The 27,349-nt window shown below is 42.7% G+C and overlaps 1 protein-coding gene across 1 annotated transcript; it reads left to right on the top strand.

Moving 5' to 3' along the window:
- Positions 1–27,349, top strand: LOC124545143. Its single transcript, XM_047123972.1, has 2 exons — positions 1–303; positions 26,674–27,349. The coding sequence occupies exons 1-2, from the start codon at positions 132–134 to the stop codon at positions 27,192–27,194; spliced, it is 693 nt and encodes a 230-aa protein (XP_046979928.1). The 5' UTR covers positions 1–131; the 3' UTR covers positions 27,195–27,349.

Raw genomic sequence — 27,349 nt, 5'->3', positions numbered from 1 at the left:
TACGTCCGACATATTGTGAGTCAGCGTTGAGATGTAGCGAACGTATCACGTTCTTGAGTCGGACGTCTTAACTCATTGTAACTGATTTTCTTCGCACACAGCAATACATCATCTTTCCATCTTAAGTCAAAATGTTAGACAACGCAACATTAATCCTCGCAGTGAAAAAGCGACCTTGTTTGTGGGATACGTCACATAAGTACTACACCGACCAAGCAGTTAAACGGAGAGCATGGGAGGATATAGCAAAATCATTTTTCGAAGACTGGGATGAGATTCCTCCTTCTGATCAACAAGCAGCAGGTACGTAAGCGTTTTGCTTGTAGATAATATTATTTAATTGTGTTATAAATGCTTCTTACCATATCTGTACTGGCAATTCACTTTTTAACTGTGGGGCGAAGGGTGAAATATTGCACCGATCTTAAGGTTTCGTAAAGATGATACATGCGAAGAATTTCTGTCTGCGAGCTGCTGTAGCCTGATTGAGCCTCGTGATCTCCATGGGAGCGATGTCTAAGTGATGAAGACGATTCACAGCTATGGTCCTGAAAGCAGTTGCAATTCCTGATTAGGTGCTCGGTAGACGCCAGGCATCTTATTTCACGTACCTCTCTCTTCAGTTTTTGTAGAGTTACTGTGCGCTTCTACGAGTCGAACAAGCGTATGACCATTCGCCCTGCCCTGTTGTGTACCTCGTACGTTTCCTGTTTATACAACCTGTTTAGTTCCCGCGCACCTGAATATCAGTAACGGGATTTAACTATTGTTCTGTAAACAGTCTCTTTCGTGGGCAGTGTGCAATTTTAAAGAAGAAAAAAGCGCTTTATAGAAATCTCGCGTTTTGTTTGCGTTGCCTACAAGGAAAGTCAGTACCGGTCCAACGTAATAGCTATATTTCAGTCGTTGCGGTGACGCAGTTTAACGAGTTAGCGAGTATCATCTTCCACTAGTCGAGTCAAGTATTTTCGCCGACCTGTCTCCCTCATTCTTGCCCTCTTCACTAAAAAACAGAACCGTCGATTCTCCAACATGTATTATTATATTGACGAGAAGAAGGGATGGATTGATAGGACATAACTGAAGTAGAAGATGTATAGTTGATTTCATGTTGGAGCAGGGAGGCACAAAAATGTAATTATAATTATAAAAATTTTCTGGGCTTTTTTTACGAACATGGAGAGAAGGAGAGCAGTCTCAAATTTTAAAGAGTTATATGAAGCCAAGGAATAACATTTGCTGACCCACAGCAACTTTTTGGAAGTAAAATGATTTTATTCCGACAAACTTTTATTTTCGTTTCTATGGCAGTGAAAACTATTTGAGGAATTTCTGCTACAGTTTTGTCAGAGTAAAGTTGAAATTTTCCATTATTCTTTTTAAAAGTATAACACGCGAAACATTGTTAATTGTTGATGGGGATGGTGGTGGGATAGGCCTAATAATCGATGTAAAGTGGAGCCCGTGAATATGGATACTAATCATCTCACTCATTCACAGGTGCCAGCAACAGTAAGAACTGTGTAATTACTAATTAAACTAACTGGAACTAGCGTGTAATTTTAGGAAATGAAGTTAAGCACGATTTAAAAAGTAATCCATCACTCTTGTTTAAATCTTTCTAATAATAGATGAATTGTCTTTGAGAGATACATATTTTAAAAAATATTTATTCTGACAGTGTCTGCTGCAAATTATCAGAAATGATACCTAGTCTCGATCAAGTAATGATCAGTTGTGACAATTTGTTATGAGGCTGTTACAATGAATATCTTTTCAATTTCGAGCGAATGGATAATCGGGCTTGGCCGGAGCTTGTGTGGCCACAAGAGTTGGTAACTTCGTCATATTATACTCACCAGATGCAATAACAACTAACATTTCAAACATACAGAAAATCGCATTTGTTCCATTTTTAGGCCTACGTCCACCATTATCTTCCCCTTAGCGGCTGCCTATTTCACCAACTGATCTTGCCCTTAGCGGCTGCCTACTTCAGCAACTGTATACTGGGTGGAGTTGATCCTGTCGACTATATTGCACTGTTGTGACGAAAGAGATGAGGCTCGTGTAAGTCGGTTGAATGCTGCCCTCCATTATTGCATAATATTTGGAACCTACGTCCTACCGAACAGGTGATACAAAATATCTAATTTTTACGTTTACACAAACAGAGCTTAGTATTTGAAAAAGATACGTTGCGAGGAGTTTAGAAAAATTCTCTAAATTTGCAGCTCCGGATATACGATGTTCCCGAACCGGAGCAAAAACTTGATAGTGGCACCCCCTCCTCCCGCCTCCCTCCCACTCGAGCATTTGAGATAGGACAACAAAAAATTTTTTTTTAAATTGATTTTTTATAAACATGTTCATTTTGTAGCGCATATCTTTCTGAAAATTTTGATGTATGTTCGAGGAAGTGTAAGACATGTTATTTGGTCTCAAGTGTGCCAAAGTGAAGTGCCACGCCTATTCATACAGCGTTCTTCTGTCGCACGTCACTGCATTTCGCTCTGTGGAATTCAAACGTGCATATTTTGTAATGGAAACCATCAGACCCATATACAGGCCAGAGAAAATTAAAATGTCCTGTGGTGCCTCTCCTACTCCCAGTCGCCGGTTTGACATCCTACCCCCTCCTGCCCTCCCCTCCCCTCCCCCCCCCACCCCGTTCACAAAAAAAACCACAATACTGGGCGGGATTATTTGAGACCGGGAGAATAAGAACTCTTCAGAAACTTTACGCTGTTTATTGGCTGTTAGCTAATACCTTTGTCTTTTGTGTGACATAAAATTAAATGTAGGAAATATAAAACCAGTAAAGACAAGAGACAAGCAAAGCAGTATACATTTCTTCACTCTGAGGTCCCAGCATTTTTTCTCTCTATCTTGCTACAGCTTTACACGGCGTGCTTCCCTTTCTGCAAAAGAATCTGTTAGCTCATCAAAATTCGTTAAACATTTTCCTACATGAAAAATCAAAATATCGTTGTCCAATACTGAAAAAGCTGTTAATACGAATAGTACCCAAGAGTGGTGTAGTTTCTTGAGTTGATTACGTCTATTTTGTCACTGTCTGCTAGATAAAACGAAATAGGCCTTTCTAATACTGCAGCTGTTATAACACACGCCAAATAAGCGAGACTGTATGGGCACAAATGGTCATTTTTATCTGCTTAATTTACATCAATAACACGAAAGAATATAATTAACGAAGTACCAATATCAAATCCCTTTTAGGCCTATTACAAGCAAAAAGTTTTATGTTAGGAAATAGTTTCACATTTCATTCATATGCTCCAGTTTCTCCAGCATGACCTCCAAAAGTAGTAGTAGTACGAACTTATATATAAATTTGGAATCGTCATGTTCTTCCATATTACTTGTGTGATGCCCCCGCTTCTTCTCCTTCCTCGTTGTAACAATCTTGTCATCACTAATTCTATAACTGTTCCTGTCATTGTCAAAACTTATTCTCCGGTTAATTTCACTAACCCTGCCAGAATAACCGGTTTAGCTATCCCTCGTTTATTCTCTTAACAGGCGTTATTACGTGTTCGCACAACACATTTTCCGCCATATGCCGAGAATAGAGCTTAAGCAGCTGCTAACTGGGGACTGTACAAGTGGTCCTTAGTAGTGTAGCGACCTGGTAAGAATTTTCTGTCAGAATTTCATTTTCTTGGGTACACTGAGAGGGTAATATGTAATCTTTCTTAACTGTTAGTCGTTTATTTCCCCTCTGATAGTCTGAATCTATGGATTTCGCTTGTAATTATAACAACGCTTATCATTATTTGGAAATTTGTGGTAATGTCTTATGGGACCAAACTGTTGAGGTCATCGGTCCCTAAGCTTACGCACTAATCTAACTTAAAATAACTTACGGTAAGCACAACACAGACACATACCCATGCCCATGCCCGCGGGAGGACTCAAACCTTCGACGGGGAGAGCCGCGCGGACCGTGACAAGGCGCCCCACACCACGCGGCACTTATCTTACGTACACTCAATCATTCATGTATACAAACAGCGACTGGTTTTCACCCATTCGGATTTATTCGGTTAGCTTATAGTCCCGTCCCCTTTTCTCTTCGGGAAAGTTTTTTATTTCTTGTTGTGAAGGGAATTCCCCTGGCAGACACATCACGCTCTATGCACGCAGCCGGCCGGAGTGGCCGTGCGGTTCTAGGCGCTACAGGCTGGAACCGAGCGACCGCTACCATCGCAGGTTCGAATCCTGTCTCGGGCATGGATGCGTGTACTGTCCTTAGTTAGTTAGGTTTAATTAGTTCTAAGTTCTAGGCGACTGATGACCTAAGAAGTTAAGTCGCATAGTGCTCAGAGCCATTCCGTCATTGCGTTTTATCATTCCACTTCTCTACCAACAACGCAAATGCTTCACTGCAGTACACATCCGCAGTCACAGTTACGGCGCGTGGCATGCAAACCACTACCCGAGTTGTCTCTCACACAAAAGGCTTTCAATACGCCGTAACCTACACGCGTTCATTGTTGTGTTTTGTACTGCACTTCAGAGTAAAGACACGCCGTCCGTTTCGAGACATAAGTTTGACTTTTTTTAATTATTCCTTCTCCTGTCAGCAATAACTTCCTTTCAGTTTGTTGGCACAGTTTCTATCAAGTTGGATATTATTGTTGGTAAACATGGTTCTTCGAAAGGATCTGTTAAAGTTTTCATACACATGCAGACAGAAGGAACCGGCGACTTTCAGTCTAGAGTGCTGAACTGAAGAGTTCAAGTACTACAGAAGAAAATTTTTCGTTTGCTTACGAAGTAAATTTATTTACTCTATAACTGGTAGAGAGCAACATCAGAGATTGCGCTACTACGTTAGTAACTTGACAGAGGAAATAAGGCCAAAATTTTCTCCTAAGCAGCAGTAGGAGCACAGGTGTTTTCTTTGGCTTCTGCGAGTTAAATCTCGAATTCTATAGATTACCTGGACTACGAGCAATATATATGAATGGAAAAGGAAGTAGACATTCCAAAAATGAGAGTTTTAATGCAGAGGAGAGACCTGTTTGCGATGTATAGCCACAATGATTTCAAACAGCGGTTTGTGTTTCCTAAGCAATCTTTCTGGAGTCGTTATTGGGGCGTAATTCTGACAGGAGCCGTGCTTTGTCTCCTAGGTTGCAACTTCTTTCTGAACAGCGAATCTTTCGAATATGGAGCAAATAAAATATGTTTTATAAATATAAAACGTATTGATATTTATTTACAAAAATCTAAATTTCTTGAGCACATTGCCTGAAGAACTGGAACCGGAAGTTTGCTGCATTTAGTTCTTGAATTTGTCGTAACTTCCATTTTAACGTTATGTTCTTCAACGATTTATCTTTGTCTTTCAATTAACAACATTTTTACACTATATTCTTCTCGTATTAAAAGCATTTTTGACGAATGAAGCTTGTCTGCTTTTTTGCAACAACTCCCTGTTCTTCACTACAACTACACGTTCTCTACCTTTTTTTCATGGACGCATCTTCTGATAACCTTCCACATTATCTTCAGTTGTGTCATGGTCGTTAACTCCAGTTATTCCTCGAAAACTTGCGGGATCACGTCAACAACCACATGGCTTATATCGTCTACCTTCGTCTCAGCTATTCCACCGCCAGTTTGTAATTGTTCTCGATAACATTCAGCTTTCATGTTCTTCCAAATTGCTTAAGCTGCTTTTGTGATCTCCGAGTACGAGCTTCGGAGTTGTATTTTCCCGAAGAATCCTTCTTACTTTTTAGCATATTGACTTAATGCTTTTCAGATCCAATATTAGTTACGTAATTTTTCATTATTTCAAGAAACCGCTCTTTCCCACTTTTTGAACGTTTCTTAACACTTAAATTTTCTTAGCTACCTTGATGTTGCTTCCTGCTTGTATCTCAAGTTGCACAAAAACTGTATGGAAAATGCCTTGACGATTGCTCCCGTCAGCCACCGCGCCGAGTGCTAACTTAGTTTGCGCGAATAATATATGGTGCCGCTTAAATTAGCACGTGTCATCCATCAGTAAAGGACGGTGGTAATTGTAGATGATGGTGTTAAGTACTGAACAATAGATTGATTTATTAATAGCAAGTGTCATTTTCATTAGATACCTACCTCATCATCGGTACAAGAGCATTTAGCTTCTTTGAATTTTAATAATCCTTTCTAGCTTAAATTACGTTAATACGATATTATTGTTAGAATATGATGGAATAATGTCTGCCAACAATCAATATTTTCCGAGAAGAAACGAAAAACTAAGAAAGTAAATAGAAATTCTGCTCTCTAACAGTTACTAAAAGAGTATATTACTACGGAAGTAATTTACTAAAACAGTCCAGACTAGACGTGTTACTACAAGAGTAATTTAGACTAGTTTGGTGCTCGCCACCCTGCGCCAGTAATTTAAAACAGCAGTCACTTCTCTCTTTGCACTTAATAACCGGATAGATTAAGATATACAGGACATAAAATCCCGTCTGAAGCCTGCGATCATTTTTATGTTAATAATTGGCAACCAATGCTGTACAACCGCAATAAAGTCATGAGACGTTCAATTGACTCTCTTATTAGAACATGTTACGCGTTCCGGGATTACACCCATCTTCGGACATCACAAACTTCAACTCCTTCCTAACCAATCAGGCGTACAGCCTTGACAACTCGAAGGAAGTATCCAATAACATATGACTATAACTGCGACACAAGCAGTCTTGAAGCAGAGCGTATACGGTTGGTTAGAAAGGAGTTGAAGTTTGTGATGTCTGAAAATGGGTGTAATCACGAAACGCGTAACGTGTTCTAATAAAAGAGTCAATTGAACATCTCATGACTGTATTGCGATTGTGCAGCATTGGTTGCCAATTATTCGGATAGATTAATGTACACGTAGACGTATTAGCGGCGTTTAAAAAGTTGTGCACGCTTACAGTGTTCTGCCTATACGCAAACAAATGTGTGTTGATGACCAGACCTAAACTTGGAGACCTACACACTAATAGCGATTACCGTATTTACACCATTCGCAACAGTGGGTCCCTCCACATAGGCCGGCCGATGTGGCCGAGCGGCTCTAGGCGCTTCAGTCTGGAACCGCGCGACCGCTACGGTCGCAGGTTCGAATCCTGCATCGGGCATGGATGTGTGTGCTGTCCTTAGGTTAGTTAGGTTTAAGTAGTTCTAAGTTCTAGGTGCCTGATGACCTCAGATGTTAAGTCCCATAGTGCCCAGAGGCATTTGAACCATTTTGAACCTCCACATAGGGCGCCCAAGGACAACACGTGCTCAAAGACATGTTAGCCGCCCTGGTGTCATACTTTGTAATGCACTGCCAACACACAGGGACTCGGCAAAAATACGGAAAAACAGTGAGAAATGCATGCTTGAACGTAAATGCAGGTGCTACCAAGGTCTGCAGCTTACGCTGTTGCATATGATCACGAACGGCACATGGGCAATTTCCGCAATACGCTGCAAGTGTCAGGCGTGGTCAACGGTGTTCTGCGTAATTGTGTATGCATTATATCGCAGCTAAGTGAATCTGAATGTGGGCAAAATGTTGTCGTTCTTATTGCTAATGAATTCCGCATTTCCTGTTTTTGGTGCACTGGGAAAACTGTCTTGAATTCTTGTTGTGACTCTCTGCCTCAACTTGTTCTAATAAACTGGTTAGATATATTCGTTTCTCTGTTCTCATTATTCGCTTCGTCTCCTTTCTGATGCTGAGAGAAAATGATCTCTTTTCTGCTCGTTCTCCCTGCCAGCCAGTCATTCTCTCTCATCTTCCTCCTGTGCTCTACGACCTCCTGACATGTCTCGTTGAACCATTTCTCTTCTTAATTCTTTTCCTTCTTCTCAACGTATCCTCTGCTACACTTAGTACTGTGGACTTGGGTATGCCCGAACTAACTTTTAAGTCTGAAAATTTTTACTCCTATAAAGAACGACATGCTGTGTTTTGTTTGCAAAAAGCACTTCAATTTCACACTTGTTCTGATACTCCGTACTCTTGTATTTCGCTCATTAGGCGGCAGTGCGGAACTTTATCGAATGCCTTACGGAAGTCAAGAAACAAATCAACCCGGGCGCCGGTATCTACAGCTTTCTGGGCCTCGTGTGCGAACAGAGCTACCTAGGTTTCACACGATCGTTGTTTTCGGAACCCATGTTGATTCCTGCGGAGGATATTTTCGGTCTCCAGAAAAGTCGTGATACTCTAGCAGAAAACGTGTACCAAAATTTTCCAACAGGCAGACATCAGCGATATACGCCAATTTTTTGGTGCGTCTGTTCTACGACCCTTCTTGAAAACGGCAGTGACACATTTTACAAATCATTGGGGAGTGGACCGAGCGAGGTGACGCAGTGGTTAGCACACTGGACTCGCATTCGGAAGGACCACGGTTCAATCCCGCTTCCGGCCATCCTGATTTAGGTTTTCCGTGATTTCCCTAAATCGCTCCAGGCAAATGCCGGGATGGTTCCTTTGAAAGGGCACGGCCGACTTCCTTCCCCGTCCTTCCCTAATCCGATGAGACCGATGACCTCGCAGTTTGGTCTCCCCCCCCCCCCCCCCCACCCCCCCAAAAAAAAACAATCCAAAACTGGGGAGTGGGGACGCTTCGCTTCTCCAGCGAGCCTACGGTATACTGCTGCTAGAAGTAGTTCGTTCGCGTGCAGTACATAGTCGTATAGAGATCTTGTATTCTTTCCTCAGATGAGCTATTTGAGGTGATTTTCTATCCCTCGGTCACTTACTTCGATGTTACTTTGCCGTTCGTGCTACGATTTGAAGGGCGAGCTGCAGTAGACCTTCCTCAGTGAAACAATTTTGCAAGAAGGAATTTTTCAAAGTGTGATTTTCCTATAATTTAGAAAATTAGCGAAACACGTGCACTTGGAATGAAAAATAATTTAGTTTTTCAGTACGGAAAAAGTTTTTATTGAAGTACAGATCTGAACACATCTCTTTATTACGTAGGAATCATGTGTTTGTTGGACTATATTTCTTTTCTGTCTCCGGTTAATTGCCTGTTGTGCGTCTCCCTGAAGTGCTAAACAGCAGACTTCCATCACACTGGTATTCCAGCACTCCTGATACCGCCTTTCCACCACTTCGATGTCTCGATGAAAGATATCACCTTGTTTCCAAATGACACCAACCATATTTTTTGAGAAGGAACTCAAAACGGCTGTTCAAAAAGTGAATTTGGAGGCTCGTTAAACAACCTAAATTTCCTGAGCATTTCCGACTTGTTGGTTATAACAGGAATATAATGTGGGCGGCGTTTGCTGTCTAAGAACTTAACAGTAATCTTCTCGAGTAATTCACAATCCTCTCTCTCTCTCTCTCTCTCTCTCTCTCACTCACTCACTCAGTCATGTTTATGATGCAGGCGGGTAAGTGAGAAACTGTGCGCGTTCATATCCGTAAGTCTTTTATCTGTATCCGGGGGTATCAAAAAATTGTAAACTATTTAAAACCCTTTGGAATTCTGGTGTTATTACGGTAGGCTTGCGTCTCGCCTCAATTTTCGCCTGCTGAATTCGGACCTCGTAATTTATATTTTGCAGACATACGAACGCAGAGGCTGATGAAGACCACATTTTGGTACAGCATAGTCAGCCATACTCTCGATTTGAACATTTCGTTACAATTCCTTGTCGTGATTAATGAAACGGATTTTGTGAAATTTTCCACACAATATTTATTCAACATCGGTAAGTCAAGTGAAGTCGTGTTACAAGTTGCCACATCTTGCATTCTGGCGTGCACACAAGAAGGCGGAGATGGGGCGATACGCAATGGCAGGCAGCATTGTAGATCGAACCGATAGCGTCATTCTGCCGCGTCCGTGGTGGGCTGTCTGAGGAAGATGGCCCCAAAAAGATTCAATGTTGTCAATAGGACAGGAGCAAGAGGGGGCAAGATTTGACGGTTTGAGCAAATATTCGGCATTCGGATGTTGACGGAGCTTCATGAGCCAGCCACACAGCCTTTAGTGTGCACTATTTATGTTAGCATAAAATCTCTGATTCACTTTTTCAAGAAACTTGGTAACACAAAAGTTTCAGTAAGACTATGCAGAGGTAGTCGCATTTACTGCTTTAAAATGGTCAATGGAGGATTCACTATGAGATTGCTTTCTTTATTATTTAGAAAACGTAGTACGGCTCGCCATGATACACGATGATTGCGAAATACATGGGAGATTCACCACTTTATGACGAAACGTAAGCAAATATTTTACTTTAATTACCTGAATATGTCATTGCAGGACAGATAATTCTTTCACATGCTTCAATAATCGTTGTATTACTTGTGCTAGCTGATATTACGGCACTGAATCTCGAAGCATTCGATTAACCTACCTGTCGCCTAAAAGTCTCCCAAGTCTCAAGCTTTCTGTCAGATTAAAACTGTGTGCCGGACAAAGACTCGAACTCGGGACTTGCCTTTCGCTGTACCATCTGAACTACCCAAGCACGACTCACGCCCGGTGCTCACAGCTTTACTTCGAGAGCTTCTGTGAAGTTTGGAAGGTAGGAGGCGTGGTACCTGCAGAAGTAAAGCTGTGAGGACGGAGGATGAGTCGAGCACTTGCTCGCGAAAGGCAAAGGTCCCGAGTCTTGGTCCGGCACACAGTTTTAATCTGATTCTGGAAACTCTCCCAAGTATCATCTAATCTTCTGTCAACTGCTATTCGCTCTCCCATTAATATATTTTCTTCTCTGTTACGTCGTATCAACATCAACAGTTTGTCGTAAGATGCAGGTCTCAGCCGGAAACAGTTCTATAAAGTCTTTCGGCCCCGCGTTTATGATTTTAGTCACTAAATTAACATACGACAAGTCGCTTCTCTTTTCAGCTTTTCTCAGACCCATTTCCTAGTTATTTTCTGTTATTTACCGGCTATAGCTAAAATAATTGCGGTACTTGCTTTCTTTTCGTTGTTCAGATCTTAACCGTGGAAAATCTCCTTTCCGACTAACAATATTATTGACGGTGTGATGGTTGCTATAATTTATTGAAGGTTTGACAAACTAGTATTGTCAATAAAAGCTGAACGTGTGCAGGCCCCAGAAGCAGATACAGTGGCTGGGTTCGCACACCCCAGCGTTGCCAGTTCCTAGGGTAAAAGCAACGGCATAGCGTGAGGCATGGGATTGAGGCAGAGTGTACTGGAGACGCTGTAAAACATTAGCTCCCCTCCTCTCTCTCTCTCTCTCTCTCTCTCTCTCTCCCCCCCCCCCCCCCCCTCTCTCTCTCTCTGCGCGGAATGGATCACGCAACCGCCTTCTAAAGGCCGATTCACACTTGACGGGACGTCTAGTCACATCACATTTCACACACACTCGCACTTCAAATGGCGGCATTCATACAGACCGTTAATGGGAGGAACGGAACGTCACGTCACGTCACCGTCAGAGTTTCTCGCGAAGAAAGTTTTGAAGCTGACGATAGTGGGGGAACTGTGTCGTCATCTGCTAGCATCGAAGTTAACATATATTCGTCCCGTTCATTAATTTTTATAATAGTACATTTTGTGCTTTTAGTGACTTCTTAACCTTTACCTTTTATTCTTTCGCTTTGTTTTCGTGGCAAATTGCAAAAGTCCCATAACGACTCGGATGTTTTTTTTACATTGCATGCTCTTTCATAAACTATGGTTACTTTGGCCCCAAATAAACTTTATCATTGTTAGTTTCTCAATTACGATACTATACTCAGTCTTTTTGTATGGCGGATGGTATCTTCTAACCTCAACTTCACCTTTCGGTCGATACTGGACTAACAGAATCGACGCGATCCAAACATTTCTCCGTAAAATTTTTTCTCATCTCTGGCAACAGTTTTGCTTTAAATGCCTCATTCTTACAGTTTTTTTTTTCTATGCGACTTAACGTCTGAGGTCATCAGTCGCCTAGAACTTAGAACTACTTAAACCTAACTAACCTAAGGACATCACAAACATCCATGCCCGAGGCAGGATTCGAACCTGCGACCGGAGCGGTCGCTCGGCTCCAGACTGTAGCGCCCAGAACCGCACGGCCACTCCGCCGGCTCATTCTTACAGTTCCTACGTACTCTCACCATCAGAACATGCTCTTCGCAATGTCAGTATTCCGAATGAACTATCCCTGTATTGAGGAACTGATGACCTTGCTGTTTAGTCCCTTAAACCCCAATCGACAAACCATCCAACTAGTGTGAATCCGCTAGCGTTTGATGGTGACGTCACGTGGCAGTCTGCTCCTTTAATGTGCATTACTGGTAATTCACTAAGATGTACGCAGGTCTTTATCTAGTGGTTAGTAGTCAGTGTTGCTGTCTCAAAATCCTGGGATCCGAGTTTGCTTCGTAGCTGAAAAAAATCGTTTTAAAGCGATGCATTTCACAATATTATAAGCGTCGCTTAGTGTAATTGTATCAAAGTACAGAGAAACATTGATAACATGAGTGATTCACATTGAAATTATAACAAATCATCGACACCTCCTTACAAGAACTAGGTGTTGTAATCACCTGATCCGGTCCCTATCATCCATTTATCCGACTTATTACTTAGAGATTTATGAGTTGAACAGATCCGCCTCCCCTCTTCTTCTCTGTAATTAAATCCCAGCAGAGAGGGTCGCTGCTTCCGCTCTTCAAGTCATTGTAGGGAGCGCCTGGTCCCACGTTGTCTCGTCGACCGCTGCAGTCTTCGCCGTAACTCTTGCAAGAGACCCTCTCAAGGCTGTATCACTCGGGCCAGGTGAACCAAGATTTTTTAAAGAGTTGTTACTCCTCCCCCCTCCTACTTCCTCTACGACGGAGTTAATTATGGCGTATTATATATGTGATATAAAAACTGGAATCAGACCATGAAGCGAAAATGGGTGTCCAAGTGTAATTTTTATGTACAGCGTGTATCTCTATCAGCGGCGAAATTTGGCACGTGTGAAAGTGTACGAAAGAAAAGGAGGGATGGGCGCCAAGTGGTAAGTCGCTTGTGTGGAAAAATATTCTCCAACCAGTCCTGTCAACAATGGATTTTCCGTCTTCATGATACTGCACATTCAAGCTGAGAGGGTGATTATTGTGATTTCCAAAATAAAAAAAAGGTGAAGATCTCATCTACCCAAGATTTGTTCGTAAAATTCACTGCTTTACAAGGTAATGTCCTAGTGGAGGTGGGATGCCGTTGCAATCCTTCGTACTGACTGACCCAACCAGTTATAGTAGGCCTACAATTTAACGTGGACTCCAAACCACGACATAAATAACAATAATCGTCGTACAGTGAGGTGACAAAAGTCATGAGATACCTCCTAATATCGTGTCGGAGCTCCTTTTGCCCGGTTTAGCGCAGCAAGTCGGCGTGGCACGGACTGAACAGGTCGTTGGAAGTCCCCTGCAGAAGTATTGAGTAATGCTACCTCTGTAGCCGTTCGTAGCCGCGAAAGTGTTTCCGGTGCAGGATTTTGTGCACGAACTGACCCCTCGATTATGTCCCGTATATGTTCGATGGGATTCATGTCGGGCGATCTGGGTGGCCAGATCATACACTCGAATGGCCCGCAATGTTTTTTTAAACCAGTCACGAACGGTTGTTGCCTGGTGACATGACATCGTTGTCTGGAAACAGGAAGACCATGAAGTATGCAAATGGTCTCCAAATAGCAGAAAATAACCATTTCCGGGATCCAGTCTATTCCATGTAAACACCGCCCATACCATTATGGAGCCACCGCCAGCTTGCAAGCGCACCGCTGACAACTTGGGTCCATGGCTTCGTGGGATCAGCGCCACATTCGAACCCTACCATCAGGTCGTATTAGCTGGAATTGAGACTCATCCTACCAGGCCACGGTTTTCCTGTCGTCTACGGTCCAACCTATATGGTCACGAGCCCAGGAGAGAGCTGCTGTTAGCAAAGACACTCGCGTCAGTCGTCTGATGCCGTAGCCCATTAACGCCAAATTTCTCCGCACTGTCCTAACGGACACGTTTGTCGTACGTCCCACATTGATTTCTGCTGTTACTTCACGCAGTGTTGCTTGTCTGTTATTACTGACAACGGTACGCAAACGCCGCTGCTCTCGGTCGGTAAGTGAAGGCCGTCGGTTTCACATTGCGTTGTCCGTGGTGAGACGTAATGTCTGAAATTTGGTATTCAAGGTGCACTCTTGACATTGTGGATCTCGGAATACTGAATTGCGTAACGATTTCCGAAATTGAAAGTTTCATGTGTTTAGCTCCTACTGCCATTCCGCGTTCAAAGTCTGTTAATTCCCATCGTGCGGCTATAATTTTCACACGAATCACCTGAGTACAAATAACAGATCTGCCAGTGCACTGCCCTTTTATACCTTGTGTATGCGATACTGTCGACATTTGTATATATGCATATTGCTATCCCATGACTTCTGTCGACTCAGTGTAATTGATCACTTGTAATACAGAAGTAGACAGACATCTCAGTACTGTTACTGCCCTTTAACATTTCACCACAAGGCAATTATTATTCCGCGTATTCGCATTTGCACCCGCTGATGTCTGCATTTGATGCAGTCTTTTACTCGCAAAGTCATCATTACTGCGGACATATCGTCGGATATTCGGATTCACATACACTCCTGGAAATGGAAAAAAGAACACATTGACACCGGTGTGTCAGACCCACCATACTTGCTCCGGACACTGCGAGAGGGCTGTACAAGCAATGATCACACGCACGGCACAGCGGACACACCAGGAACCGCGGTGTTGGCCGTCGAATGGCGCTAGCTGCGCAGCATTTGTGCACCGCCGCCGTCAGTGTCAGCCAGTTTGCCGTGGCATACGGAGCTCCATCGCAGTCTTTAACACTGGTAGCATGCCGCGACAGCGTGGACGTGAACCGTATGTGCAGTTGACGGACTTTGAGCGAGGGCGTATAGTGGGCATGCGGGAGGCCGGGTGGACGTACCGCCGAATTGCTCAACACGTGGGGCGTGAGGTCTCCACAGTACATAGATGTTGTCGCCAGTGGTCGGCGGAAGGTGCACGTGCCCGTCGACCTGGGACCGGACCGCAGCGACGCACGGATGCACGCCAAGACCGTAGGATCCTACGCAGTGCCGTAGGGGACCGCACCGCCACTTCCCAGCAAATTAGGGACACTGTTGCTCCTGGGGTATCGGCGAGGACCATTCGCAACCATCTCCATGAAGCTGGGCTACGGTCCCGCACACCGTTAGGCCGTCTTCCGCTCACGCCCCAACATCGTGCAGCCCGCCTCCAGTGGTGTCGCGACAGGCGTGAATGGAGGGACGAATGGAGACGTGTCGTCTTCAGCGATGAGAGTCGCTTCTGCCTTGGTGCCAATGATGGTCGTATGCGTGTTTGGCGCCGTGCAGGTGAGTGCCACAATCAGGACTGCATACGACCGAGGCACACAGGGCCAACACCCGGCATCATGGTGTGGGGAGCGATCTCCTACACTGGCCGTACACCACTGGTGATCGTCGAGGGGACACTGAATAGTGCACGGTACATCCAAACCGTCATCGAACCCATCGTTCTACCATTCCTAGACCGGCAAGGGAACTTGCTGTTCCAACAGGACAATGCACGTCCGCATGTATCCCGTGCCACCCAACGTGCTCTAGAAGGTGTAAGTCAACTACCCTGGCCAGCAAGATCTCCGGATCTGTCCCCCATTGAGCATGTTTGGGACTGGATGAAGCGTCGTCTCACGCGGTCTGCACGTCCAGCACGAACGCTGGTCCAACTGAGGCGCCAGGTGGAAATGGCATGGCAAGCCGTTCCACAGGACTACATCCAGCATCTCTACGATCGTCTCCATGGGAGAATAACAGCCTGCATTGCTGCGAAAGGTGGATATACACTGTACTAGTGCCGACATTGTGCATGCTCTGTTGCCTGTGTCTATGTGCCTGTGGTTCTGTCAGTGTGATCATGTGATGTATCTGACCCCAGGAATGTGTCAATAAAGTTTCCCCTTCCTGGGGCAATGAATTCACGGTGTTCTTATTTCAATTTCCAGGAGTGTAGATCCCTACATGTTCCGAGAAACATGCCTTCTTTCAGTTATAGAACTTTTATCGGATCCACGAGGTTTTACATAAAACTTTTTCCTCACCAGCCCTGATAGATTTTCTTGCAGGTCAGTATTTACGGATGAGTGTTGAAGTCTCGCCCTACTATCCCATAGCATCGAAGTATTTGTATGAGTTACTGAAAAAAATGGTTCAAATGGCTCTGAGCACTATGGGACTCAACTGCTGAGGTCATTAGTCCCCTAGAACTTAGAACTAGTTAAACCTAACTAACCTAAGGACATCACAAACATCCATGCCCGAGGCAGGATTCGAACCTGCGACCGTAGCGGTCTTGCAGTTCCAGACTGCAGCGCCTTTAACCGCACGGCCACTTCGGCCGGCTATGAGTTACTGATTACAGTTGTAGCTCATTGATATTGTAGAAATAGAATATTACTTTTCTGCGTTTTGCGAAGTGTACAGTTTCACATTTTTGAACGTTTAAATCAATTTGGAAGTATCTGCACAACTTTCCAATGTTGTCGGTCTGAGTGCACATTTGTGCAGCTTTTTTTTCAGATAATACTTCAATGTAGCTAACAGCAGCGCATGCGATAAGTTTGACGTTGCTATTGACATTGTCTGCCAAGTCACCAACATACAGCATGTCCAGTGACGTCCCCAAGACTCTTTTTCCTTGGTCACGCCTGGAATTAGTGCGCAGCTCGTGGTCGTGCGGTAGCGTTCTCGCTTCCCGCGCCCGGGTTCCCGGGTTCGATTCCCGGCGGGGTCAGGGATTTTCTCTGCCTCGTGATGACTGGGTGTTGTGTGATGTCCTTAGGTTAGGTAGGTTTAAGTAGTTCTAAGTTCTAGGTGGCTGATGACCATAGATGTTAAGTCCCATACTGCTCAGCGCCATTTGAACCATTTTTTAGCCTGGAGTTACTTCTACATTTTCTATGGCTGTCCGTTCGAGATAACATGCTGCGTCCTGCGTATACAGTACAAGTTTCGTTTGATACCACGGCAATTGAAAGGACAGCACTGTTTCCGGAGTAACACTTACATTTTCCGTTTAAAGAAACTGTTTGCTAAGTTCAACTGATCTTCCTCTGATAGAATTAAGTTGTTGTCGGCAAACCTCATAGTTGTTATTTCTTCTCTCTGGACTAAATAAAGGTGCACTTTTATTATAACCAACTGCTGAAAGCAAGGGCGCTCACGGGCTTGGTGAGAGCGGGGGGGGGGGGGGGGGGGGGCTGCATACCCATGCCCCCTTCCTAAGTTTCAGGCAAATGAAAAAATTAGTGTTGTCAGGAGTATTTCTTTTAAAAACTGATTATAAGTTGGTATTATGCAGGTTTTTAACAGTTTCGCGGTGTATCAAGCGTTTTAAAGCACATCACCGAATTTTGATGCAGACAAATGATAGTGTACGATTGATTGAGTTTTTATGCAATCTTCTCTAGACGCTACCTCTCTATTCTATTCGGTGATTGATTTATAAGGTTATTCACCTGTCTGTAGATATAAACGTAGCACGGGTGAACCAGCGGAATACAGTTTGGAGGAAATGGTTTAATACTGCACGTTGGCAAACGATTTCCATCTTGAAAAGTTAGGTGTACATGAAAAACAAATACACCACCGGCGGCAAGATTCGATCCACAGTCTTATGCAGCTAAGGGCTTACTCTGTCGGCTGCAGACTCGTTGAATAGTAGCAATCTTACAAAGCATATAACTGGGCGTAGAAGTTTCTAACTCATTTTCACGAGAATGGTCGGAAGTTGCTCCTTCCTCTTACGTATGTTGAAGTCCTATCCGTCCACTGCACATCCTATTATTCTGAATAAAATCGGCGAGGGGAAGTTCTTACTGTAGAATAACATCGAGGATAGGCTACAACCTGTCTCATGCCCTTCTCAGCTACTGCTCTCCTTTCATGTCCTTCGACTCTTGAATTCGCTCCCAGTGTTTTATCCCCGCTACCTTTAGAATTTCAAGGAATATATTTCAGTCAGTATTGTCAAATGCTCTCCCTAACTCTTCAAATTTTGTAAGTTTATTCTTTTTAAATCTGTCTTATATAAGTCATAGCATCAATATTGCCTTGTGTGTTTGTACATGTCTCCGAGCCCAACTCATCTTCCACGAGGTCGGCTTCTATGTCTTGCCATTCTTCTGTAAGTAATTCGTTTTACTATTTTGCAGCCGTTACATATTAGAATGATGGTTTGGCAATGTTCATAAATGTTAGCGACTGTTTCCTTTGGAACTGGGTTTATTGGACGTCTGAGAGTATTTCGTCTGTCTGCAAAGTTTTAACATTCAGGTGGAATTGTTTTGTCGTTGTTGATTCTCCCACGGTTTTCAACAATACTAAAGAATTGTTGTCTACTCCATATGCTGTATTTCATCTTATGGTCCTACGAGAACTTGACAGAACATAGAAAGACCTATATTCTGCCTCATCTTCATGTACTTCCTCATATTTTTCCATAATGTTATCTTCACGTTCATTTCATTTCATTCCTTGCACTTTTCAGCTCTCTCATTGCTTAGCCCTGGCTCTCCTCTTGAAGTATTGATATTCATACAACTGCTTCTTTTTTCTGAAAATGTCTCTTTATTTTTCATATCGGAGCTATCTACATTTTTCGTAGTCGCCCAAGCTTCTACAGTTCGTTTCTGTTCAAAACCTGAAATGTTATATGGAAAACCAACTTCAGAAACGAATGTAACATTCCTTCTTTTGCTTAAACATAATTTCGTTCGAGGCGCAGAATTTGACATGAAACCACGGATTATGGACACAGGCGCGCCTTTTCATCTGAAGGACATATTTCTCGGTGCTCGGTAATGTATTTGATTCCTCTCTGTTCTCGAGCACAAAAGTTATTGTTTCTTCGATGTTCTCGACTCTGCTCGTCACTACATAAAATACAGCCCCTGGCGGACTATTTCTGGCATCAGAAAATTGTGTGTAAAAGTGCCAGAGTCAAGTTGCATATGTTATAGTTCAAATAGACGTTTCAGGGGAGTTATACCATCACTGGTGATAGTGCACCTTCCCTAAGCCCTTTAGTGAAAGTGAATTATTGATTCCAATTTTGTCAAACAATACACATTTACTAGGGTTAGTGCACCTTCACCGCCAAGGGGTAAGTAATGTGAACCATGGTTGCAATAACAAAAAAAAGTCATTTATATCAAATTTATTTATTGTAACACGGATATGCATCATGGCACTTAGAGTTGCAAAACACAGTTTCCTTTTTGCAAAAGCATCTCAATGGCCGCTTCCTGTCGATTGAGACGTTGCAACTGGCCTCAGGGCTACAGCTATCACTGCTGGAACTTTCTCCTCTGAGATTATAATACTGTTTACGATGTTAGTGGTCAGTACGAAGGCAACCGCTGCACAATCGGAATCATGGTGTTCTCGCACGCGCTGGGTAACCAGCATCAGCAGCGAACAGCCGCTGCGTAATGAAGTCACGTATCGACTGCTTGCGAACACACACGAATGTGCGGCGCACGAGCTGTTTTACGTAGCAGCCGCGCTCAGTCGATATGCGGCTTAAAAGGACAAGTACTGAACTGGGACCTGAACTAAGATGGAGATGGCAAACCGAATATGTCAAAGAAACAAAATGGAGATGGCAAACCGAATGTAGTGCGAAGTCACGCGTTCAGTCATAAGTAAGGTTCATTTGACAGTGTTGTGTTAACAATTATGACAAGAAAAATATTAGCTTCTAAAGACTCACCACGTGCATCAGGAGGGCGACAGAAAATGAGTGTCCAGGAGGTGCAGAAATCAGCCTTCTACGAGATGCATCTATTACATTTCACAAAATCAACATCGTCGACATCTAACAAATGATAAAAAAAACCTCAACGATTAACCTGCTCCATGAACACCGAATGAAAAATCACACACCATAGTGACCACAAAGGCTCGCACCATGAAGATCGAAGGCGAACTCCTTGGAAGTTACAAACCGTGCAGGACGTTCAGCTGGTATTCACTCTTAAAGAATGCGTGTAGAATCATATTGGTGTAACGGGGTGATGATAACTGATGGAACTTGATGGCATGCAACCAAATACGAAACAGTCAGTCGTGGAGCCTATCGTGAAACTGACTATCCTTTAAGGCGTAGCTGCAGATAGTGCGATAGTATGTCTTGTAGGCACCGGGAAAACAGACACCGAGAGACTGAATTGTCCAGTGGTTGCAGGTGGTATGAACTGCAATGTCATAACATTTTTAGGAGGAATTGTTCGCTCTGAAGGAGTATGATTTTTATACGCAGACCAGTAGTCAAGAAAAAGAAATTTATTTCGATCAGCTGTTGGCCACATGCAGTGGTCATGCCATAGTAGTATTTCTCTTATACCCATTTTGCCACTCAATCAACTCAATCATTGACTTGTGAAACTTAAACTCTTTCGGCATACATCAAATTTTGTCCGAAGTTTTGCACGCACGAAAGATTTGCGCCAAAATTGCGCCGAAAAACCTCACAACTGAGCGGAAGGACACTCCAAGAAACGTGTGCGTCGATCTTCTTGAGAGGACTTCTGATGACCACGAATACTTCAATCGTGAGGTCACAGGTGATGAATCATGGATTTTTTTAGTGCGATCCTAAGACAAAGCGGCAAAGTGAAGAGTGATATATTTAGACATCTCTTTGACCGAAAAAAGCCCAAATGAGCAAATCAAAGATTGAAACAATGCTGATTTGCTTTGTTAACAGGAGGAGTATCATGAGTAAAGAATTTGTTCGTCTAGGACAAGCATTCAACCAAGTGTTTTACAAAGATGTCCTTGAAAGGCTCAGGAAAAGCGTGAATCGAGTGAGACCGGACATTGCAGACAAGTGTATGCTTCATCATGACAACGCCCCATGTCACACGGCCACTTCCATCACGGAATATTTTATCTCACAAGACGTTCCTCTTGTTCCACAACCTGATCTGAGTCACTGTGACTTTTTCCCGAAACTGAAAAATGCTTTAAAAGGATTTCATTTAGGGATTCTGGAGAACATTGAAAAGAATATGACCGACATGTTAAGGGCACTACCAGTTGAAGCCTTTCAGCGCTGCTGGCAAGACTGGGAACGACGACTCCTCCTGCGTATAGCTGCCGAAGGAAACTGCATTGGTGGGGACAATATCGTTGTTTGAAAAAATTAACAAGTTCGATAGATAAAAAAATCACTCGCATTACTTTTCTCACGCACCTCGTATACCTTCACTAGTGGATGTGTGTTTTTCAATTTGTTAAGATTTCACAGATTATTTTAGTGATGGTATACATGCACTAGGGAAGGTTTGTCTTCCGTAACCATCCACTTCGGCTCTTGCAGATACTCAGCAACATATAATACACATGTAATATCGATTTTCTGCTTCAGTCACTCTGTCCATTACGCGTTAGGTGGTCTAAGAGGGGGGCGGAGGGGCGGTCCACCATAGGCTTATGGTATTGGCAGGGGAGGGGGGACGGGGTCTCTCCAGATCTCTAGGGTCCATTGTTCAGTAAATAAGACACAGTTTGGAGTTACAAGCCCCATACATTTATAAAATATAAACATAGATACGTACTTATCTATTATCAGGTCATACCAATTGGCAGTGGGTGTTTTCAGATTGTTTTGAAATTTTGTGAAACGTTGTACGAAACTTAAAAACTGTAGAATAATAACCAGTTGTGTGCTACATGCAGGATTTTATATGCGACGTTTTTTGGTACCTATGCTATCCACACAGGAGTACTATCAGTACGGCTTAACAAATACACACATAAGTGCAGCGAAGGGCTTGTCAGTCATTTATTAATTTTTAATTTAACTAGATGGACTCGAGGATATGTCAAAAAATATAGATTAATAGCTGGAAAAGATAGGCTGCATATTGCATTGTACAGGGCTCAAGATCAGGACGCCGCGCGATAGGCGCCGTCTCCCCACGATTCGCGCGGTTCCCCCCCCCCCCCCCCCCACCCCCCTTTCCCCTTTCCCCTTCCGAGGTTCGAGTCCTCTCTCGGGCATGGTTGTGAGTGTTGTCCTTAGTGTAAGTTGGTTAAGTTAGATTAAGTAGTGTGTAAGCCAAGGGACCGATGACCTCAGCAGTTTGCTCCCATAGGAACTTACCACTGATTATAAATTATAAGATCAGGACAATGCCGCGTCCTTGTCAGGCATATGTGTAAGACTACAACGAAAAATTTGAGAAATCAGTTGAAACGCTTTTTTCAGTCTCTGTGCTAATCATTCTTTAAATCTGTGTGGAGTTATATACCCTCATGTGCTCCCTCTAGCGTCACCTGCTTTGGAACTATAGACAAGTTATATGTCTTTTTCTCGGCTGCTACATTTAGGTGGGTGAAAGTTTAAAATCATTGTCTGATACGTACAGGAGCGTTCATTACAATTCAGTCGGTCATAAAAGAAAACATGGAAACCCTTGTGAGTATGTTGGAAGACATGCAAGATCCAATTGAGGCAGATTTTGATACTAGATCTGCAACAACCTTGTTCCTTCCAACTAACTGCACATGGTTTTACCTTTTTGACCTACATCATTCTTTGGCACACGATACTGGAGGAAGTAAATCTAGTCCAACATATCTACAGTCTCCAAAAATGTCTTTGAATAAATGCTGCTCAGGTTATGAACCCTGCGTGAAATATTAGGCCCCGAAAGAACTACAGTTATAGACACTGCAGTTACTTTTCACCATAAAAAATGCAATGATATGGACATTAACATTGATCGATGAGGAAGGAGGAGGTAAACAAAACAGTACTGGATGAACTAGCTCGTGACGTTCGATAATCGATTCAAAAAGTAGTTGAATGCATAGACATCCTATACAAGAACTTTCACAATGGTACACAGCCATGAAGGAAATCACCAAAATTTGCCAGATAACTGAAACAAAATTTATATTGATGCTTCCGATGATGCTCTGGCTGTACCGTGGAGAATCTGGTAGAAATTTACTACGAGTTTGATATGGTGCAGGTGCTGCAAGAAATAAAAAGGTATTGTAGCCATCTACTTGCTGCTACATGCATGGCCCAATAAATCCTACAATTTATATTTAAATAGAGCCTCAGTGAGTCATTATCATGTACATCACTTATAATTCAGTACTTCTTCGCCTTTTGTGTCTGTCTTATCATCCGAGAGAAGTTTTTCTAAACTGAAACTAATAAATTATGTTCACTCTACCATGAATCAAGAACGACTAGCCAATCAGTCCATCTTGTCAGCGGAAAGAAAAGCTTCAAATAAAATAAATTTGGATGAAGTTGTTGAATATCAATAAAATAAAGGCACGAAAACATGTACTCTAATAATAACAGTAATAACTACTACCTCATACAAAGGTCACGAAAGTAACAGAATTGTAATTGTACAAGCTTTGTTTCCAGAGGTATAAAAGAGGTAATTTTCTTATTCTATTATTTATTACTCATTTACACTGTGTCTGAAGGTTGCTATGCTACATGCTGATTCGTGGTCTAAGATTCTCACCTACAGCTTCAAGTATTTGGCCGGCCGCGGTGGTCTAGCGGTTCTAGGCGCTCAGTCCGGAACCGCGAGGCTGCTACGGTCGCAGGTTCGAATCCTGCCTCGGGCATGGATGTGTGTGATGTCCTTAGGTTAGTTAGGTTTAAGTAGTTCTAAGTTCTAGGGGACTGATGACCACAGATGTTAAGTCCCATAGTGCTCAGAACCATTTGAACCATTTTTTTTGGCGTGCAACAGTGAGACAAATGCATCGTCAGGAGTGCATACGGGAAGTGTGGTAGGACCATTCTTGTTCTATATATGCAAGGTGGAACTAGTGCAAACGCAAAACCATTTACCATACGGGTTCCAAACTTTATGCACTGACGCTAAGACTGTGCGCTGCGGGATTTGCGTTGTTGGTACTGTTAGTGTCATGACTTGCTATTAGGCGCCGGTACTGGTACGGCGACATGTAGTTGAAACATAAGCACCCGTATGTATTGCACTTGCAGACAGCATGGATCTGGACAAGGCGAGCAGGGTTTTTCTCGTAAAGCTGTTTTACCACAACAACAGCAATTGTGCTGCTGCTCTTCGCAAATATCGACACATTAACGCAATATGGAGAAGTCCACTTTTCGCTCCAGGGTTGAAGAACAAGATTTGGAAGTTCAAATTAACTGTTTTTTGGGAATAATTCCTGGGGGTGCCGACTGTCAATTGCACCAAAGATTGTTGAAGTTTCTATTGTCATGGCTGAGAATACTGTACGCAGTGCGCGACCTTCAAGCAGTAAACGAGCTGTGTCTCGACAGCTGAACATTCCACAAGTTTTTCTACCATGTTTCGTTGTCCCACAATCTTTCGTTTTTCACGGAGTCCCTCTCAAGTAGCGTAAGTTTAATTATAATCGCCCTGCACATAGGCAACTTGATGGATAGGGTGATCAGTAATCTCTGACTGTTTGCTGACGACGTTTTAGTATATGGCAAAGTGTCACCGAGAGATTGCATGAGGATACAAGATGACCTGCATAGAATTTATATTTGGTGTGATGAAAAGCAACTTTCCCTAAACGTGGGAAAATGTAGGTTAATGCAGATGAGTAGGAAACACAAGCCCGTAATATTTGAATACAGTATTAGTGGTATGCTGCTTGACACAAAAACATTGATTCTATATCAAAGTGTAACATTGCAAAGCAACATGAAATGGAACAGCATGTAAAGTCAGTTGTAGGGAAGTCGAATGGTCGACTGGCTTTCGTTTATTGAGAATTCGAGGTAAAGGTTGCTCTTCTCTAAAGTAGACTGCTTACAGAACACTTATGCAACCCACTCTTGAGTGCTGCTCATTTGTTTGGGGCCCCCGCCAGGTCGGCAGAATGGAAGACGTCAAAAGAATACAGAAGCTTGCTGATAGATTTGTTACTGGTAGGCTCTATCTACACGCTAGTATAACGGAAGTGCTCCGTGAACTCAAATGGGATTCCCTGGAGGGAAGAGGCAGACTGCACATTGAGTCTACAGTCATCCGTGTAAATCTCGTGTGATCCCTACGAAGAGAAAGTATTACAAATCAATATTCGTGCAAAATAATATACACAGTCCCTTTTTCCTTCAAGCCATTTGCTAGTGCAAAAGGAAAAGCGGATTACTAACAGAAGTACAAGCTAACATCCGCCACGCACTGTATGTATGTAGACGTAGATATGTGTGTTCTTGTACGAGTGATGGTAAGTTTACCTTAATATTGGAACATTGAAATGTATTTAACACATTTTTACATAAACCTAAAAATTTGTAAACCTTGCAAATTATTCTTATTTTTCCGGAATTTGTGCATCCCAACTTTCTGCGCCTAGTGTTATCCCATTTGAAAGTTTTCTCGATATTTGGAAATCGTGTAATAGAGGTGGAACGTGGGTATCGTCCCAGTATTCACCCAGTCAAACATTGGAAACCGCCTAAAAACTGCATCCATGCTGGCCAGCACACCGGCCCTCGTCGTTGTACGCGGCTTCGGTTCTGGGCCAGCGCGCCTCCGCGAATCCCAGAACCGGCGTGCTAACGCGCGTGGCTACCAAGCCTGGCACAGTATTGTTCCCAAATTTTAACTCGTCACATCATCGCTGGGGTGTGGTGATCGCAATACTGTTAGTCGTTTAAATTTTTGCTGTCACAATCACAAATGTATTTTTAATTACATATGATTGGTTTCAACGTCATATGCACTATTATCAGATATAAAATGCTTGGCAACAAATTGCACGTAAATGCACAATTATAAACACATCATCCTTCCAAATGGCGCATTCTACATCTACTCATAATGCTGACATGTTGCTTCCACTGTTTAAAACTCTTAATGTTTTCCTGTGGTCGGTGATGGTGTTAACGCATATTTGTACGTCACAGTGAGGAGACTGATAGCTTTATAGATTTTTATGTGTTGTTTGTTACTTCTCTTGCGAAGAGTAATAACGACACCATTATTCCATTATTTTGGGAATTTGTACTTTTACAAATGTTTTGTAGAAAAAGTTTGCACGTACCTTTTGTATAATTTTCTCTCCACCTTTAAACATCTCTATAGAAATATCATAATCCCTGGTGTCTTCTTCACACCTCATATTGCTTTTTAGATCTTATCCGGCATTACTTCAGAACTGCTACTAATTTCTTTGTTAACTATGTGTTTTTACCTATCAAAACACTTGAAGAAATCTTCTTAAGATTACATAACTTTCTCTCTGTATGTATATGCAAAAAAACCTTTCAATGTTGTAAAAAACATACATTTTTCACAACTGTCGAAACGAGATATGACATTCTTATCTCACAATCAGCGCAGCATGCCACAGTTACTGCACAAAATTTGATCAGAAGGAAGTGCAGCTGATGCTTAATGGTGGCTTTACTATGGAAAAATGGTGTGTATTTAAGTAAATAGTGACCGAGGCATAAAGTAGATGTTACTTTCACATTAGCGTCAGCGTCGTTATGAACGATGGATTTATATCGTCTATTCGTGTATAGCAAATGCAGGCCTTTATAACTCTAATACTGTTATTTCGTGTTTGTTTCAGTTGAAGAAGTACAGAGGAAGTGGAAGTCTATCAGAGATTATTACACGCGGGAGAAGAGAAGAGAAGCGGATGGCCTTTGTTCAATACCTTCAAACAGACTAAAGAGAAATCCATATTTTGAGTTGATGACTTTTTTCCAGCCATCGAGAAGATCAACAAAATCGTTGGTGAAGTACCAGCATGAACCATCTGAAGAATATGTTACCGAAGAATTAAGTGAGGACTTCACAGAAGGGTTCAGCAACCAGTCACAAGAAGCAACTCAACTGCAGGGGTACTCGCTACAGGAGGTTCCAACGAAAAAACGTAGAGCTATTAGCTATACAGAAAGCACAGACGAAGTTGAGGCATATTACCAGGAAACAACTGCAGATGTCGACGCTAACAAAAGCTTCTTGCTGTCTTTTGTACCTGAAATGCAGAGAATGACAGAACGTCAAAATTTTGAATTTCGTATGGCAATAATGAACGCATTAAACAAGATTGTGTACCAAATACCTGCGGACTCGGGAAACTCTTAATAATTTGGAATGTATTACATGTAGCATTCTTGCGACTGTTTACAGTTTAACCAAACTTCTGGCTAAGCTTGCTACTTCAAAATAATACGACCATTTTCTTGGCATAGAACTTGTAACGACTGAAAGTACATTACAATTGTAACTATTTTGTAATA

This window comes from Schistocerca americana, chromosome 8 (assembly GCF_021461395.2).
Source record: "Schistocerca americana isolate TAMUIC-IGC-003095 chromosome 8, iqSchAmer2.1, whole genome shotgun sequence".
Classification (NCBI taxonomy): domain Eukaryota; kingdom Metazoa; phylum Arthropoda; class Insecta; order Orthoptera; family Acrididae; genus Schistocerca; species Schistocerca americana.
Note: the sequence above shows the minus strand (reverse complement) of the source record. Positions and strands in the feature narration are given on the sequence as shown.

Bases quoted from the DNA above. Each gene is read 5' to 3' on its own strand.
- LOC124545143 (XM_047123972.1), top strand. From the start codon at position 132: ATGTTAGACAACGCAACATTAATCCTCGCAGTGAAAAAGCGACCTTGT. The intron at 304-26,673 runs GTACGTAAGCGT...TGTTTGTTTCAG, and splicing joins TTCTGATCAACAAGCAGCAG to TTGAAGAAGTACAGAGGAAG.